The sequence below is a fragment of the Grampus griseus genome (assembly GCF_964374135.1).
Source record: "Grampus griseus genome assembly, chromosome: 2".
NCBI classification, from domain to species: domain Eukaryota; kingdom Metazoa; phylum Chordata; class Mammalia; order Artiodactyla; family Delphinidae; genus Grampus; species Grampus griseus.
This window is the reverse complement of record NC_139018.1, coordinates 91,159,158-91,177,312: the sequence shown is the minus strand read 5'-3', so window position 1 is coordinate 91,177,312 and position 18,155 is coordinate 91,159,158. Positions and strand designations below refer to the sequence as shown.

At 38.7% G+C, this 18,155-nt stretch overlaps 1 protein-coding gene across 3 annotated transcripts in view; it reads right to left on the bottom strand.

The window, feature by feature from the left end:
* SLC12A1 (solute carrier family 12 member 1) overlaps positions 1-18,155 on the bottom strand; it is a gene marked incomplete at both ends in the record, with an annotated part of 89,638 nt that overhangs the window by 64,484 nt on the left and 6,999 nt on the right. Inside the window, 7 exons of one of the 3 annotated variants that reach the window (XM_082647412.1) lie at positions 908-1,035; positions 2,992-3,103; positions 4,994-5,104; positions 6,150-6,289; positions 9,323-9,418; positions 14,073-14,148; positions 14,303-14,434. In XM_082647412.1, coding sequence (XP_082503538.1) covers positions 908-1,035; positions 2,992-3,103; positions 4,994-5,104; positions 6,150-6,289; positions 9,323-9,418; positions 14,073-14,148; positions 14,303-14,434 — 795 coding nt within the window. Of the gene's footprint in view, positions 1-907; positions 1,036-2,991; positions 3,104-4,993; positions 5,105-6,149; positions 6,290-8,060; positions 8,157-8,690; positions 8,787-9,322; positions 9,419-14,072; positions 14,149-14,302; positions 14,435-18,155 lie in introns of all 3 variants that reach the window. The other 2 variants (XM_082647410.1, XM_082647411.1) reach the window with 2 other exon arrangements.

Below are 18,155 nucleotides of genomic sequence, written 5' to 3'. Positions count from 1 at the left end.
TTGAATTTTTACGCACTAGGAAAACAAACTTCTGTCTTATTTAGGTCACTGTTCCTGGCCTTTTATAAAACATTGAAACTAATATCCTAACTAATACAATGCTCCTTACAGTACTTAACATAGAATATTATGAGTAGACTCCTAAATAAATACCTATTAAATGAGTGAATGTACCTCTGAATTTAATGACATAAGTATTCAGTAATAAAGTGATTTGGTTTTGTTTTTTCTTGAATATTCCATTCATTATGTGTTTAAAAGAGAAAGGGTGGTTCTGATATATTTTTAAAATAAATTTATTTATTTTTGGCTGCATTGGGTCTTTGTTACTGTGCGAGGGCTTTCTCTGGTTGCAGCGAACGGGGGCTACTCTTCGTTGCGGTGCGCAGGCTTCTCTTTGCAGTGGCTTCTCTTGTTGCTGAGCATGGGCTCTAGGCACGTGGGCTTCAGTAGTTGTGGCTCATGGGCTCTAGAGCACAGGCTCAGTAGTTGTGGCTCACAGGCTTAGTTGCTCCGTGGCATGTGGATCTCAAAGACCAGGGCTCGAACCCATATCCCTTACATTGGCAGGAGGATTCTTAACCACTGTGCCACCAGGGAAGCCCGGTTCTGATATTTCTTTTTTCACTGAATTATATTCATTTTGTTGGAAATATGACACACTGTCAATATACTCTGTCCTTCTGATATCACTGAATAAGACTTGGAAGAACTATCTGGAATAGGATAGTTTGGCAGTAAAATGTGTCATTAAAGAGAGAACTTTTAAATAAATAGGAAACCTTGCAGAAATCTTACAGTTTTGAAATCTATAGAGAGACATGGTCACTGCTGATGTCTATAGCTCCTTGTCCTGCCCAAGTGCACCATGACCTCGCAGAATTACAAAGCAGAGGAAACAACATACCTCCAAATCTCCCGAGATATTGGCACCAGCAAGAATCCCAGTTGCTGCTGGGAAAAAAATGGCAAAGACAGAGAAGAAGCCTTCACCTTTTGTGAAGCTTGGCCCAAAGTTTTCTGCAAATATTGATGCTGCAACACAAATAATGAGAAAATTATCATGTAGACTTTCTTCACAGGTAGGAGATAAAGTTACATTTGGCTTCTATAGCCCTAAATGCAAAGTGTCCCTATAATCTAAATGGAATGAGCTTGAAGATATTGGTGTACTGCTGATGAACCTCATGTGAATATTTGCCAAGAGTCAAAGTACATGTCAGAAGGTTTTAGATCTCTAGGACATACCCTGAAAAATCAATAATTTTCATGCAAACAGAGACCCATGCTGTCTACCTTCTTTGAATCTAGAAGATTGAAAAAGAAGGAAATGGAAAATTCTCTCATGACCCTACTGGCATACTCACAAATATACCACACAACATTGCCCTACACACATACAGCTACATTCTCACTTATATATGCACCTTAATCAGCACACTGCTTTTCTATGCCTTTTTAAAAAACATTGTAGGAGAAACTTATGGGTGAGGCTATCTTAGAGTTTTTTTTTACTAATGTACTAACCTCCCTGCCCCTGTGTCTAGAGTTGGATCTTAGATCCTTATACCAAATTCTCATGTATAGGAGACTATATATATATATTTTTTTCTCTCTTTATATATAATACATATATATGGAGAGAGAGAGAGAGAGAGAGAGGAGCTTTGGTCATAAAATAATAACATCCCACAGGTTGTCACCAAATTATTTAAATGAAAAGGAAACAGGAACTTCCCTGGTGGCACAGTGGTTAAGAATCCGCCTGCCAATGCAGGGGACATGGGTTTGAGCCCTGGTCTGGGAAGATCCCACATGCCACGGAGCAACTAAGCTTGTGCACCACAAGCACTACCGGGCCTGTGCTCTAGAGCCCGCAAGCCACAACTACTGAGCCCACATGCCACAAGTACTGAAGGCCGTACGCTCTAGGGCCTGTGCTCAGCAACAAGAGAAGCCACCGCAGTGAGAAGCCTGCACACTGCAATGAAGAGTAGCTCCTGCTTGCTGCAACTAGAGAAAGCCCGCGTGCAGCAACAATGACCCAATGCAGCCAAAAAATTACTTAGTTTAAAAAAAAAAGAAAAAAACTTAAAAAAAAGAAAAGGAACAATGTAGAAGAAAAACAAAGAAAGAAAAGGAAGGAAGAAAAATATGAACAAAAGAATCTAAGATGATGCAAAAACAAGGAAAGAAAATTTAAAACATAAAAATTACAGCAGGAGCTGGAAGAAGGGAAAAGAATCAAAAGGAAAAGGATTTGCAAAGCAAACAAGACAATTTTACAAAGAAAAAGAATCAGGAAGAAAGAAGTGATGTGATATAAAAAGGGAACAAATACTGACAACTGAGTAAATAATGAAGGGAAATGTAAAAAACCCTCAGCAGTGGATTCTTGGGTAAACTAGAGTGGAGAGATATGAAAGAGTGGATAGGCAGAGTAGAATAGAAGAGAGAAGTCAAAATTTATGCCCAGTGCCATGCCATTATCACAGATGCTATATTAATAAGTCCTACAATCTTTTATGCTTGCAAACCTGACAGTGATGCTCAACTAGGTAATGCTATAAGAAAGCAAGGTACAAAATTCTAGCAGGAAGAAAAAATGTGTTTGACTTCAGTGCTCTCAGTGGTTGGACACATTGTCTGAGCTATGTTCTCTTTCTTGTACATGCACTCTACTTCTACTTCTACTATTTGACAGAGACAACAATGTGTCCAAAGCACTTTAACATCTGCTATCTTACTTGCTTTTCAAAATCCCTTTAGGAAGTTGTTATCATCACCCCCACCTTGGCAGGAAAATCTGAGAAGCAATCATGTCAGTTTGCAGCAGGATTGAGACTCACTCTGGTTCTCCTGACTCCAACCCCAGGCTCTTCCCTGGATCACACTGGGATTCCAGTGGCCGGGGTAGGAATCATGGGGATGGTGATGGGGGCAGGCAATGGAGAACCATTTATTGCAGAGCAAGTTATTTGTCATATGTACCTTGGTAATTAAAGAAACCTCTGGACTTTTTCTCATTGTTGGATGGAATGACAGTTCCAATGAAGAAGTTTGCAATAGCAATGAGAAGAATGATCAGAAGAATCACTTGAGCCTGGAATGACAAAGTAACAGGAGGTCAAATTAGATTTGTTCAATGACCTTTTTACATAATTATAAAAGTTAAAGTGCCCACTGAAGAAAGACCCTATCTAATAATTCCAGTTAAGATTCTACTATCCAAAGTAGGTAATAAGTGTGTTCTCATAAAATGGCATCTTAATGAGCCTTATTTGGCCCGAGTATAGATGTTACATTTTCAGTGGGTGCATGTGCTTGGGCACTTGAAGGTGACATTTCAAGAGCATTTCAAGTACTAAGTGGGTAACTTAGTGCAGTGTTCCTAAGAATAAATGGAGCCAAAAGATTGAACACTGATAGAGTTGGTTTCTTTCCTAGGCAGAGCACCTATGGATTCCTCCCCTTCACAGTAATAACTGCAGAAGGAGTATGAGAACACAGAATGATGCATAGAATTCCCATGATGCCTAGTGCACTTGACGTTGGGCTACCATACCAGTGTGCGCCCAGCATAAGCAGTCTGCAAGGTTGACCAGCCAAATCACTGTTCTTTAGTCCATCTGACATTTCATAGAGGTTATTGGCTTGGCATTCCCATATGCTGTTCCCTCTGCTGGAAACACACTTTTCCCTATACTTTGCAAAACTGTATCTTTCCTCTCATCCATTATGTGTTAGTTACCTCCACAGAGAGGCCTTTCTTGATCACTGAATCTAAACAATAACAGCTAATGTTCACAGAGGGCTTACAATACAACAGATGCACATCTAACTTTACCAATATTCTTTCAGGTAAATAATACCACCCACAACTGTATGAAGTAGGTAATACTGCTCTCATCATTTTAAAGATAAAGAAACTGAGAAACAGAGAGGTGAAGTAATTTACTAAAGGTCATATAGACATAAACCAGGTTCAACTCCACTCTAACTACAGAGCTGGAGCTTTAAATTCTACCTTCTACTGTTATGAAACTACATTGCCTCCCTCAGGGAATAATCTGACGTATGTTCCCCCTGTTAGGTTCTATCTCAGTGCCCTGTTTATTTACTTTAGAGCACTTTCACAATTTACCATTCTATATTTACTTGTTAATTACTCAGCTCCCCGTAGACCATATGCTCAACTATGGCAGGGATTGTGCCTGTGTGGGTCACAACTGAATATACAGTGCCTAGCAGAATGCCCAGCACATGATAAGCACTTCGTCAATTTTTGTTTGATGTATGAATGCATAATCTGGAAATAAATGCCAGGTGGGAATGTTTCCTATTGTCTTATGTAAGTGGGAGGCTTTGGCTATCTTTTCATTTCTGGTGACCACTTGATGTCTCGTTATTGCACCTCCAGGCACATAGGAGCATAGGAGTTTCAATTGTACTAGTCACTGTCAAGAGTTACAAAGCAAGCAAAAGACGTGCTCTCCATCATTCCGAAATTTACTAACTGATTTACTAATAGTTGAATCCAGATATTCTCTAGTTCCAGGGCTTCTGATGCCCTCTTGCTGCTGGAGTACTGGATTTCAGAGGGGAATGATAGTTTCTGCCTTTTTTTTTTCTCCCAACACACTTGCCATTTCTTGTGGGCTTCAGCACTCACAGCCAGCTTGGAAGGGGATACCAGGGTGTGAAGATGGCAGTAATCTTGTTGGCTCCATTACTGTTACTGTAGCATCAAGGACAAAGCACAGGCCTGATCACATGAGCTGGACTGCCTGGACTTCGTGCTTTGAGGGCTTGGTGTTCCACCAAGCACTGACCTGGCTCCTTTTATCATAGAAAGTAATAACAGCAATTCTTTTTGAATATGGAGTTCCTTCTATTCCTGCAATTTGTTCGGGAAGCTGACTAGCCGTTGTTGGTAATATCATTTTGAGAAATTCACTAGCAGTTGTTGGTAATATCATTTTGAGAAATTCACCTTTGCTTCCCATTCCATTCCAGCTACTGAAATTCCCAAAAGAATCACCACTGTGATGGAGCCTATTATCCGGATGTCATTGGTTGGATCCACCATCATCGAATCACTCTCCTGGAACAAAAAAAAAAATCACTAAAATGGTTAGAAGCTTTTTTTGCCTATATGTCTTATTGTAGAATTTAACAGTGAGAAGAGATACCATGCACTAATGTCTGGGGCTACACAGGATAATGGAAAAATGAAATGCTTATAAATTGGAGAAGATAATCTAAATTTATTTTTTCCTGTGATGATAGGCCTTTGATAGTCAAGGTTAGGAGTTACAAATTTTAGGGATTCATTCTAGGCACAGCTTTTAAATCTACTGTAGCACTAAGTAAAATTATGGGTACATACAGATATCATGTTTTGTTCCAGAAGAATGACTAGTTATTTTTATGTGTCAAGGGGAATCTTAGAAGAATAAAAATGAGTGGTTTCCAATGTGAATATCAAAAAAAAATAAATGCTACTCAATTAAAGAACAAACTATGAACTATAATCCACTCATTTATTCATCTAATTTTCAAGTAGAGGTACCAATTGAATTCAGTGTCTGCTATCATTACCATAAAAGGAGGACTAGAAGTTAGCTCATATACTAGCTAATTAATGTGTTCACATATATACCATCCAGATGGGGCACCTAAACTAAAACAGGCCCAGTTTCCTGCAGTGAGTTCTTCTAATGTTTGAACTTTCTTTCCCTTTGGAAATCTATAACCATAATAGTAATATTGCTGCTGACAATAATTCCCATTATCTTTTCTTTCATATTTTACACTGTATTTCATGTACATTATTTCATTTGATCTGTACCACATTTCTGTGAAAGACATAAACAATATTATTAGCCCATACTATAGATTTGAAAAACAAGGTTCAGATGAACAGAGGGACTGGTCCAGAATCTCTCAGCTGGTAAGTATGAGAGCCAGGACTCTGAGCCAGTTCTGATGCCAAGCCTAGGGCTCCTTCAACTATATTCAGCGTCAATATTCTGCAGAATAAATCTGTTTCCTCTCATCTTGCCATAATGATATCCCCTAGTGCCCTGAAAAAGCAAAATAAACCAAATTATCTTGCTTGGGTGAAGAAAAGAAAAGCTTTTAATTACCTTAAGAAGATCTACCACAGTCTCAGCAAATCCCACCACATACATAGCAACAGCCACTGCATTGGCAAAAGCAAAGATCAAGCCTATTGACCCACCAAACTCGGGCCCTAAGCTTCTGGAAATAAGGTAGTAGGCCCCACCTGAAACAAGAAGTGAACATGCTTTACATTGAGGAACTTTTAGAGGATTTAGTTTATATGACCAAATAATTTTGAATGTCTGAGAACATTTAAAATACTAATTATTCTAATAAAAATATTATAAATCCTAGTAATTTTAGAAATCTTGTTCACTGTAATGAATAACTTAGCCCTGCCTTATATTCTGTATATAATCTACAATAGAACTACTCTGACTAAATAAAATCCCATTTATTGAAACCTATAATACACAAATGCTACTAATAAGAATACAGCAAACTTTACCCCACAAATTCTTTGTCTTTTAAAAAACTTCATTGGAGAGTTCAAGTTAATAATGTAACTGAAGTAAAATTTCATAACTGAAATTTCCAGGAACAGGCAGGCCCAGGCAGAGAATGAAGTGGATAGTTTATCATTGTCATTCTAACTTCCTTTCTGGTATAATTTCTGGTACACATTTACTACATTAAAAAGGTACCTGTACAGTGCTATGGATTATCTGCTCTATAAATCAGACTTAGTTTCAATGGTTTTAGCTCAAGAAGGCATGGTTATTGCCAAATACCCGTATGTGTATGGGTGTGGCAAATGGGAAGTAAGGTAGGGAGGGCCTGGAACGATTGCTTCTCCCTTGGACCTTGAAAAGAAGGTTCTGCTCATGGCTGTATACTTCTGGGCACAGGAAAGACTGAGCCAGAATAGTTAACTACCTCAAGAGTTCTGAGAGCATGTTACTGAAGGTTAAAATGACTAGATGTTGAAAGGCCTAGATAACTAGGTGTTATCACAGACCATAGTGAATCAGTGACTTCCTATACTGAGCTAGCCTTAGAAGTAGACAGAATTGGTAAAGGAATGACACTGGACACACATATCTACAGCCAAAATTATCCTTCACTGAAAAGTTTTCACTGTTTCCTCCACTATAGTGACTCCTTTGGGTTAAGACGACAACATCCTCTCTAAAAATGTAAACTTTTATTTGGGTGGGGCAAATCCCCATGACTTTCTTTGTCCTGATTACATTAAATAAGTTAGCAGCAAGTTACTAGGCTTGGTCAAAATGAGAGACAGGCAGGAGCTGTGAGAGGAGCTGTTTTGTAGGTAGGATGGTGTTTTAGAAGGCCCTGGGTAGGGAGATCTGGATAAGGTACCCAAGTAGAGACCCCAGGAGCCAAAACAGAATTGGAGGGGGAAGAAAGGAAGCTAGAAGAACAATAAGACAAATTCAACCCCTCATTCTCTGCCCAGGCCTGCTTGTTCCTGGATGATTTGAAAGTAACTCTTTGTTTTATTTGTTTTTATTTTCTTTTTAAGAATCTTCTCAAGCTTATTGGCCATTGGGAGCATAGTGTTGGGGTGAACTCTGAAGGCTCACTGAGTGGGAAGTGTCAGCAGTGTCAGCTGGGGTGCTGGAGAAGACCCCTTCTGAGGGGCCCTGGGAGAGAGGCAGTGGGGTCCGTCCAAGGCACAAAGAAACCGTTTATTTCACTCTAATACTCTATGCTTTCTTTCTAGACACCTGGTCATTCTCTACTTTATAAACATGTTTAATCACAGGAAGTGGGCCAAAAAAATCTTTTCTGGAGATCTCTTAATTTTAGTGGAAAAGAATCATGCCTTGCTTTTAAATTTTGGATTATTTTGTTTTGTTTTAGGGCTTCTGGGGACTAAGTTCAATGTACAAATTTTACTTCCAACATTAAACCAACTCTAGACATTACTACATAGTGAAAGCTTATAGCCATAAGTACATGAATTGGCTTACCTCCTCTTACTACTCCATTTGTGCAAATAGCGGACATAGAAATACCTGTGAGTGTTGTCACTACCACACTCAGGCCAATGATGATGACTCCAAGACCTGAAAAATCCCCCAAGAAAGGTGTTTGGCTCCAGTACTTCAAGAAGTCACCAGTACTTCAGGAGGCAGCAGTCTGAATCTTGTCAAGGAAGGAACAGTCTCCCTATGGAAAACCTGAAACGTTCTAAAAGATCCCATTCCATCTAGGTCTAGGAAGGTCTAGGAAGCACCTGAAATGTACTAAACTTTAAAACTGAAGCTGTGTCGAGAAGTCATTTCCCAAGAAACACCAGCGAGAGGTGTGCAGTAGCCTGAAAAATAAAGCATTTACCCAAGGAATTTGAGCATCTGGAAATCATGACCTGCAACGTGCCAGAGAGGACCATTAGAAAAGAGACCACAGCTGACAAGAGTAGACCAGGACTATACGCACAGTACCTTGTGTTTCCTTCTGTGTCCAGCTCATCCACACAGTTAGCCAGGCTTCAAGAACGTTGGGCTACTTTCTTGTTCCCACCAAAAAGAAGTAGAATAAAAAGTTTTTGCCTACCCGTAGCAAGTGATGAGAGCATTTAGATATCTTAGAAATTTTACCTCCACGAACAAACCCGTTAGTTGCTATTGCAGAAGTTGACAACCCAGTAATAGAAGTTACCATGGTGGAAAGAAGAATTATGAGAACTCCAAGACCTGTTAGCAATGAAAGACAGAAGATATTACATTTTACTTTTCCTCCTTGGATTCCCTATTGCTGCAAACTATACTGCTTTGAATTTAAGTGTTCACATCCAAGCCTTGGGCCCCAGTGGAGTTCCTTCGTGCTAAGGAGAAACGAGTTTGCCTGGAGTAAAGACCAAGTTGGAGAACTGCTCATTATGATGAAGGATGGTTTCCAAAAGCAAACACAATCTAAAATGCAGCCCTGGAAAGGAAAAGCTGACTTACGCTGGTGTCCTGGGAGAGAAAATACCCTGGCTGCGAAAAGAGAAAACATAACATTTGACCTTCTCTCTTGCTGGAGAGGAACCTGAATGAGAAAGTTGGGGGTTTGACAAAGGTTAAATCCTTCTCCATTTTTCTTGCATCTCTTTTGCCTGGCAGGGGGTAAAAAAAATGAACCAACTTGGATTACCTTTGAAAACACTCCAGAAAAGTCAGTGGTGAACTATTTGGGCCTGTGTTGCCTTTACCTTACAAATGATCATGCGGGTCACAGGTTTAATTACCTCCTCTGACATATCCATTTGTAGCAATAGCAGAGGTGGATAAACCAGTGATAGCAGTCACTGTCACGGCTAAGCCGATGATAATCACACCAAGACCTCAGTTGAGAGAGGAAAAATAAAGGCAATTAAATGGTGGAATAATCCATTAGATCATTTACATAAAAGCCAGCAAGTCTAGAGTAGTCACCAAAGGACCACATTTGAGTTTAACAAGTTGGTCTGGACATCACCACAGAGGAAATGCCCAGCATTGAAGTTTTCTGCCTGAAGTAGCACAGATCCAAGAAACTCAAGACCTAAGCTGTGCAGTGCAAAGTTTCACATAACCGAACAACTATGGCTGGTCAAAATTCAACATGAACCTCACTGTTTATGAAGTTCCAGACACCCATAAACATAATAATTGGTCTGAACAATCCCAAGCTGTTAATATTACTAGAGTGTAGATGTTCATCCTTCCAGGGAAGTATCTTTTTATGTATATTCGACTGTGTAGGAGTGGAAAATTACATATAGTATAGAAAATTGTTCATCTGGCAGATGAGTAAAGTAGAAAGAATCAAATCAAACTACATTTACTTACTGGCTATGTGAACTCTGGCAAGTTACCTATTTTCTGAGCCAGAAATGACAATGAAATTAGAAAGAATGCGCGTGTAGAGTGGCCGTGTATAAAGAAAGTAGTGGCGTGTATAAAGACAGAATGCACGTGTAAAGTAAAGTAGCATAGTGCATAGAACACAGTACACAATCAATGGCACTGCTTTTTGATCAAATCCACAATAGTCGTAACAGCTATTGTTTATTAAAAGCCAACTATATATCCAGCTGTGCTAGGCGGTATGTGAAATGCAAGGAAAAATAAAAATGAAAAAAGCTGCCCTCAAGGATCTTATGGTTCAGAATCATTTATTATGAGAGGGAGAAAGTAGACCAGAACTCAGAGGAAGGCAAGGCTGCTTTCAGTTTCAGGAAATACACAGCTAGGAGGACACTGAAGGGTAGCAGAATATGCCGTCCCAAAATTTGCCACTTTAGCATAAGGATTATTTTGAGCTAAAGACAGCTGAAAAGAAGAAGATACCTCTTATTTGCCTAAAGGCAGGACATAGATTTGTAATGGTGTCTCCTCTTTCCTCTATACTGGGGACAGTTATCAGCTAGAGACTGGAGACAGCTGGAGATGGTACTAGAGGAATCTACATAGACTTTACTAACTAGCCCTTATCTTCCGTTAGTTCCGCCATGTATTTGCCTTCCCACAATGTGCCACTCTAGAAACTCAGTCTTTTCCTTTGTCTTGTTACTTCTCTAAAAATGTGTTTTTCTGTTAAGATGCTTGTATAAGCCCAAGTGGTAACCACCCCTTTGAGTTACTCAGTGCTGAAGATTCCCATGTACATGCACGATGCACATATTACTAAACTTCTGATTGTTTTTCTCTTGTTAATCTGTATGTTGTCAGTCTACTTTACAGGGCCCTAGCCAATGAGCCTAAGATGAGTAGAGGGAAAACAGTTTTTCCTCCCCTACATTACCCTGCTCAGTGGAGATCAACCTTAAATTCAGGGAGAACTTGTAGGCACTGAAATCACCCTGGCTCCAGCCAGAATGTGCTTGCCTAGGTCTGTTTGGTGTGTTCCTTGACATAAAGTGAATGCTTCATAATTGTTGATAGCCTCGCTTGTTCCAAGGATGATAAAAAGGGCACTTAGCCAAGAGAGGCTGTGATCTCTCTGGCCATGCCCTAGAACAAGGGGAAGTGGAAGGAAGTTAAGGACAAAAATGGGAATGAGGTATTGGAAGCTGGCTCTTTTGATGCCTCCAGTTATATATCCTGGCTCTAGCAGAAGTTTCTAGGCTCTTTTACAGTTAAAGTGCAGTAGGAAGAGGCTAACCATGGGTATGAGATGCAAACTTAGACTATACTGGTTTGGCCCCTATAGATTCTTGCACATTTGGTGTTATAAGAAATGCTTGCACTAAATTCTTTGTATCTTTTGCAGGGATCCTGTAGTGAGCGTCGCCTCTACATCACTGTGCAGTTTCAAGACTGTGTGCCAGTAAAGGTGACTTCTTTTTTTTTTTTTTGCACTTTATTTTAACTCTTGACTTTATTTTGAGGAAGTTTGATACCAAATGTTTAGCTCACCCCAGCAACAGTAGAGAACCAAATAGTTTGCATTTCATGACATTAAACCTGCTCTGACTTTTGTTATTTCCCTACCCCCTATATTCCCTTTGCCTTTATTTTCCAAACAATTCTTAATTTATCCTTTGGCATCATATATATTTCTGTAAACCATTTAAAATCCTGGAACAAAGTTGTATGCATTTAAACAGCAAGGGATTTGCTTCCCTCTCACAATCAAACATAAAATCCCAGGGCAAAAGCAGCTTAGAAAACATTCAGTTCATAGTTTTCTCAAACTTCAGTCCTTGAACCACCTGCTTCAGGAAATGCCTGGGGTGCTTATTAAAAATGCCCAGACTTACTGACTTTGGATCTTTCCAAGTGAATCCCAGGATTCTGCAGTTTTGTAACTATCTTCCCAGGTAATTGTTATGAACCCCACAGTCTGAAGATTATTGTTGAGCTACCCTCAGCCAATCTCAATTTGTGTCTGCCTGTTCAGCAACGTTCTTCAAAGAATTGATTGGGAAACAATTAATCCAGCTCCCTAATTTTCAGATGAGACAGTGAAACACACCAAATATAAATGACTTGCTTCAGGTCGTACTTGCTTTTAATGCCCTTCTTCCTTGCTTGATGTTTAAGTTTATTGGATACCATCATGCCCCAGCCAAGATGGTCAAGACAGAGAACAACTAGATGGCATTATCAGCTCATTCTTCCAATTGCTTTTGGGGACAAGGCAGCCAGAACTTATAGCCCCAGATGGTTACCCAAGGACTGTAGCTACCATTACTCCTGGCTACAGCTTCCTTCTGGCTTTTTCCCCAGGGTCTGAGCTTGAAAGTATATTCAGGTTTCTTCCCCAGGCTACCCTCAAAGCCAGAAGGGGGTACTGCTTGTACTTATTTGTCTTCTTTCCCAGTAAAGGGGACCCAATTTGGACCCAGATGGTGACTTAATCAACTCCTTCAGCTTTGAGTTCGTGACAAAGTCCAGTAAAACTGAGTAAGGTTGATAGTAAGTTTCTACTACTCACTAAAGTCTATTTTCTCAGAATTAAAAAAAAACAAAAAAAACCTCCATTCAAAGGAAAACCCACTGGACACCCATTTAGGTAGAACTCTTACTCTCTTCTGAAGCTGGATTTGACAATTTAAATAAAAGATCCTTATTAAAACAACACTGATGTCTGAAAGTATAATAAACAGTTTAGCAGAAGATAGAATTCTTCATATTCTACAATTTTGCAATAAACATGAAACTGGGTTGACTGTGAAGAATAATGTAAGATCTGATTAAAGTTCAGATTATTACCCAAACATACGGATTTTAAATAAGTTGCATTAAAAAGAATCACCCCTGCCCTGGGCTACCCTCACACCTCCAAACAAAGTAATGTTTCCTGATGATCTCAATAAGTTACTAAACTGCCCTTAAAAAACTAATTTTGCATGAAACCCTGGAGCAACAGTTTGGCAATATTAAGATGCAGATTTTTCATGGAATAGCATATACTTATTTTGGACCCTGAGGCTGTAAGTGTTCATTTGATATGCATCATAAAGCCAGCAAGAAGCCCTTTGTCAGGAGCCCAGCAGTTGCCAAACACACAAAGAGGAAAAACTATGGGAACTGGTTCCAGCTCTTTTTCGCATTAAGTCTTCTGGTGATTCGGAATCTGTTTTGAGGAGCGAAGGCAATAAATAATGACCAAGTACCTTTTAAATGTGAATTGAGACACATTTTGGAGTAGAATCTGAAAGCACATCTGAACTTCTGTGTTCTTGATACTAATGATTTATAGGTGTGCCCCCCACAAAGTGAACCTATAATGTGTTTTCCATATAGAGAGTAGAACATCATTAATTTTTATCACATTGAATCAGAAACTTTTATATAATTCAAATAAATTTTTATATAAATTTTAGTAGTATACTCACAATAAAAATATTTGCCAGAGGAAACAATACTTTAAATAAAATACAATATTTAAAAACATTAAATAAGCACTCAAAATAATTTCAACATCATCCATTTCCATTTAGCAAAATTATCAATACTTATATACATTATCTTGGTCTTTTTACCTATCTTTTTAAGCTTCTATCTGGCAATAGTTTATTAACCTTTGTTTTCTTACTACTTGTACCTGCAAGTAACACTGTTTTCTCTGGAAAATGTTCAACAATTCAGCATTTTTATTAGTCAAGTCACAGTTTCACCAGTTTTCCCACAAGTTATTTTTGTTCAGTGATGTTTTGCTAATAATTGTAAGGGGGATACTCTGATGAATGTCAGTATGTCCCAAAATATGAATACTATTATTTAAAATGAATGTATCTCTATATACTTGGACACCTACAACTCTATGAAATGATGAAATATTTACTTGAGCGTTTATCTGGTTGGCAAGCTGGAAAATTCCAGGCTCCCAGGAGATAACACTTTACCTGTCTTCTCTGACAGACATTGTCAAAGAGGCAAAGTAAAAGAGCCCAAGTGCAGATTAATTCTGCGATCTTCATCTCACATTCAGTGTTAATGGTGAAAACAAGTTGCTTATTGAGTTTTTAATTTACATTGAAAACTACATAGGAGGGAAAAAGTGCTTACCGATCCCAGCTTCTCCAACAATCCAGGAGAGGCGAATGAAGAGCATGACACCCCAGATATTCAGCATACATCTTACCTGTGGGTTGAGGGAGCATGGAAAAGGACATGAGAAGTGACAGTGGGGCAGCACCCAGCCATCTTTGTAACTCTGGTGTTCAGGCTTATTAACACTTAGTCCACTAGGACATTGAACAGATAATTTTCATTTGTAAACACAGAAGCTTTCTCACCAGCACACCTTTCACCCATCCAAACTTCACGGCACCGGCTTGGTCTTCTTCCTTGTTTTCAGCTTGTTCATCGCCAGGCATCCCATCCCCGTTGGCAACCACGTCAGCTGAACCCGGGGCCACTGATACATTCTGCATTTTTACAGAGAGCAAAACATGGTATTTGGTCAACACATGGTTCCATAAAACTTCCAGAGGCAAATAAAAACAATTGACATGAAACGTGAGGAAAATAAACATATTCCAGTCATTTTAATAAGATGATTATTTTTTGCCCTGGGAGTTTATGCGTTCATTTTGTGGGTGATTTTAGGCACCACTGAGACTGCAAGGGTGGTAAAGGAAACGGGGCAGTTCTTCTACTGGTGAGAATATTACCTTAGGGGAAAACGATGGAATTTGGATAAATTTAGAATACAAAAGGATCAAAAGAGAGAAGGGGGAATGCAAGGTGGGGAGGAAAGCTTATCAAGAGTGAATGAGGGTCTTTTAGAAGGCAAGGTACGAGGGCCAGACAGTTAACCTTCCTCACTAATGCAGTGTTTGGCCTTCTTTCCATTCACCTCCCTGGGCTTCATTTTATCCATCTAAAAAAAATAACAAAACTTCTCCACTCACGTCAGAGTATCTTTAAGAAGATTCAATAGAAGTAACACATAGAAGTGTTTTCTTTAAAAAAAAAAAAAAAATAGTTTAGAGTATTCTTAAAATACTCTAAAGTTGTAAAGGCTCTGTATGGCTACAAGAATGATACTCCTGTAGGGGAATTTTCTTTCAGATTTGATATACGTTGCCTGAGAATTGTTGGATGTGCAATAGTATTGTACGGAAGGTGAGAAGCCTCCATACTGACGACTAGAAAGGTAAGCTGAGTAGAAATAAGAAGTAAGTACTATAGAAAAGGTCGAAACCTTTACTGAGGGTTTTCTTTTTTTCCTGTGGCCTTATTTTGAAAACGATCTTCCTTGTCAGTAGGATAGTCTCTGAATTTAATGGGGAAGGAAATAGCTATGTTTCTCTCAAGTTAAGAACAAACAACTCTCTAGCTTTTCTTTTAGGTGTGACTGAATAATTTCAGATGCCATCCACTTAGTTTAGCCTATCTAGCACTTACCTGACTCTTTAGTGGTTAGACTACACTCTGTTAAGCTCCCCGAAAGCAACCTTCTCCAGTAAGGATTTTGAAATTATTAGGAAATTCTTTTAGATTCAGCAGTTGATTATCATTATTAAAGAACAACTTTATCTTGTTTAAGTGGTCTAAACTTGTGTAAGTCTAGGATGACGTGTTCTGACATTACTAGCTAAGAGGCCTTAGACAAGGGCATATTTTCCCTCTAAAATGAGACTGGTATGATGTAAATATTCAGTGTTTATTATAAGGACTTTATTTGGGGACGACTGAAGTTCTTTCTCTTGCCATGATCAAGAGTTCTTACTTCTTTGGGCTTTGATGTACCATTAGCATACCCACTGTAAGATGACCCTAATCTGGGCTGTTTACTCCAAGGTGATTTTGATTCCGTGTCTCCTTCTTCCAGCAAGTCCTCTAAGCAAGGATTTCTCCCAGTTTTGTTCTCCCGTAAGACTTTTTTCATGATACTAGTGTGACACTTGGGTAACCAATGTAATATAATGTGATGAGAGTTATTGTATGTGAACTGAATTGGAGGAAGATGGTGGTATGTGTTACTTCTCAATACCAACCAAGGGCCTGCCATTCAGCAGGCCATCAATAAACAGTATTGAATTGAAGGCCACCCGATCTCTACCACTTAAAAGCAGATGACCTAGCTTCTTTTTATCCATTCTTGCCTCCTATTTCTTTTTCTTCCTTCCCTATTGGGTATTTCATTTCTCACTGTTTCCTCTGTGCAGGCCACATTAAATAAGAGACAGAAACTGAGTGAATCCCAAGTCAGATCATCTTACTATTTTCTGACAGCATTAGGAAAAATTTGAATGGCATAGAAAACTGAAATTAAAGGTTAAAATTTAGTTTTGAATTACCTGAGAAATATCTTAATCTTAAGCATCCTCAGTCCCTATTTACACAAATAATTGAAAGCTGACATCATATAGTCATATCAATGTAAGATATGGATAAACAAAGTCCATAGAAACTGAGGCTGAACTGGGCAGAAACTGGTGATTTATAGCAGCCACAAATGCAAGTCATGCATGTAATTCAAAATGTTTCAGTAGGTACTTCAAAAACAGTGAAAAGAAATTAGTGAAATAACTTGGGGTCAGATATGGATCCTTACATTAAAAAATACATTTCATTTTTGCAGAATATCGTACTTCCCATATTTGTAATATAAATATTCATTAGCAGTAGGGGCACCCCACCTTGTAGGAGGGACCTGAATTACAGACTATTTTAATAATATACTTTACTTAATAGATCTGTATAAAATATTATGTCAGCATATGGTCATTGTAAAAATATTGATGAGATATTGTACATTCTTTTTTTCCATACTATGTCTTTGGAGTCCAGTGTGTGTTTTACACTGATAGTACCTCTCAATTTTTACTCACCATATTTCAAGCGCTCAATAGCCACATGTGGCTAGAGCTATCATATTGGATCCTCACATGTCTATACAATACAGTCAATTACAGATGGATGAAATATTTGAGGTTGTTCTCCAGTCAATTAAAAGTTATATTTTTCTCTGAAAGGATTCTATATTCATAAGGCAGCTGAGTAGTTCAAATGTAACTTTTATTTTGCATAACTGGAAAAATCAATGAGAGCAAGGAATTGAGGAATGTGTTAAAATACTCATGAATGTTAAAGAGATTACTTGGTCAGGAGATTCATTTATTTGATTTGATTTGAGAAAAACGTTTTAAATTGTCAGTATTCTAGTTAATCAAGATCCCATCGCCAGGGCTTCCCTGGTGGCGTAGTGGTTAAGAATCCGCCTGCCAGTCCAGGGGACACGGGTTCGAGCCCTGGTCCGGGAAGATCCCACATGTTGCGGAGCAACTAAGCCCATGCACCACAACTACTGAAACCTGCGCGCCTAGAGCCCGTGCTCTGTAACAAGAGAAGCCACTGCAATGAGAATCCCACACACCACAACCAAGAGTAGGCCCCGCTTGCTGCAACTACGGAAAGCCCGTGTGCAGCGACGAAGACCCAACACAGCCAAAAATAAATAAATTAAATAAATTTAAAAAAAGATCCCATGGCCGGACCATCAGCGGTTACTCAGTCAAGGAGAAGGCAATTTCCTCTTTCTGGGTTAATTGGGGAGTCCATGAGACAGAACTTTAGTCACTCTCTTTTTAAAGGCAATCTTGGCAATAAAACCCATGTTTCCTGATTAAACCTGAACTTGAGGGTTTGGTTCAGGAAACTGCTCTTCTCTCTGATGAATTCTGATGGTAACTTTGACCCTTAGATCTGGATTGATGAGAATACCAATGATTGTAAAAAAAACAAACGAACAAAACAATATCTTACAATGTAGGCTAAAGAATAAATGGGATATTTTAAATTTCTCCTTAAGTGAACATTTCTATCTGATGGATACCCTTCTGGTTACAGTTTAACAGTTCTTCAGTTTATCACTGGGACATCACAATGTGAAGCAAAAATAATATTCTATGAGGGCGTGTCAAGGAAATCATTATATATAGAAATTAGTAAGGCAATAATTTTCTAAATTATTAAAAAACAGAGTCACTGTAGGATCTTCAACTCTCTCGTAGTATGTTCAACCTGCTAGAGTTTCAAAGTTTTAAATATATTTATAACACAGAAGGGAATAATCCCTCGAATGTATATTTCTTCCATTGACAATAAACGTCTGATGGTAAATTTATAAGTACAGAATCC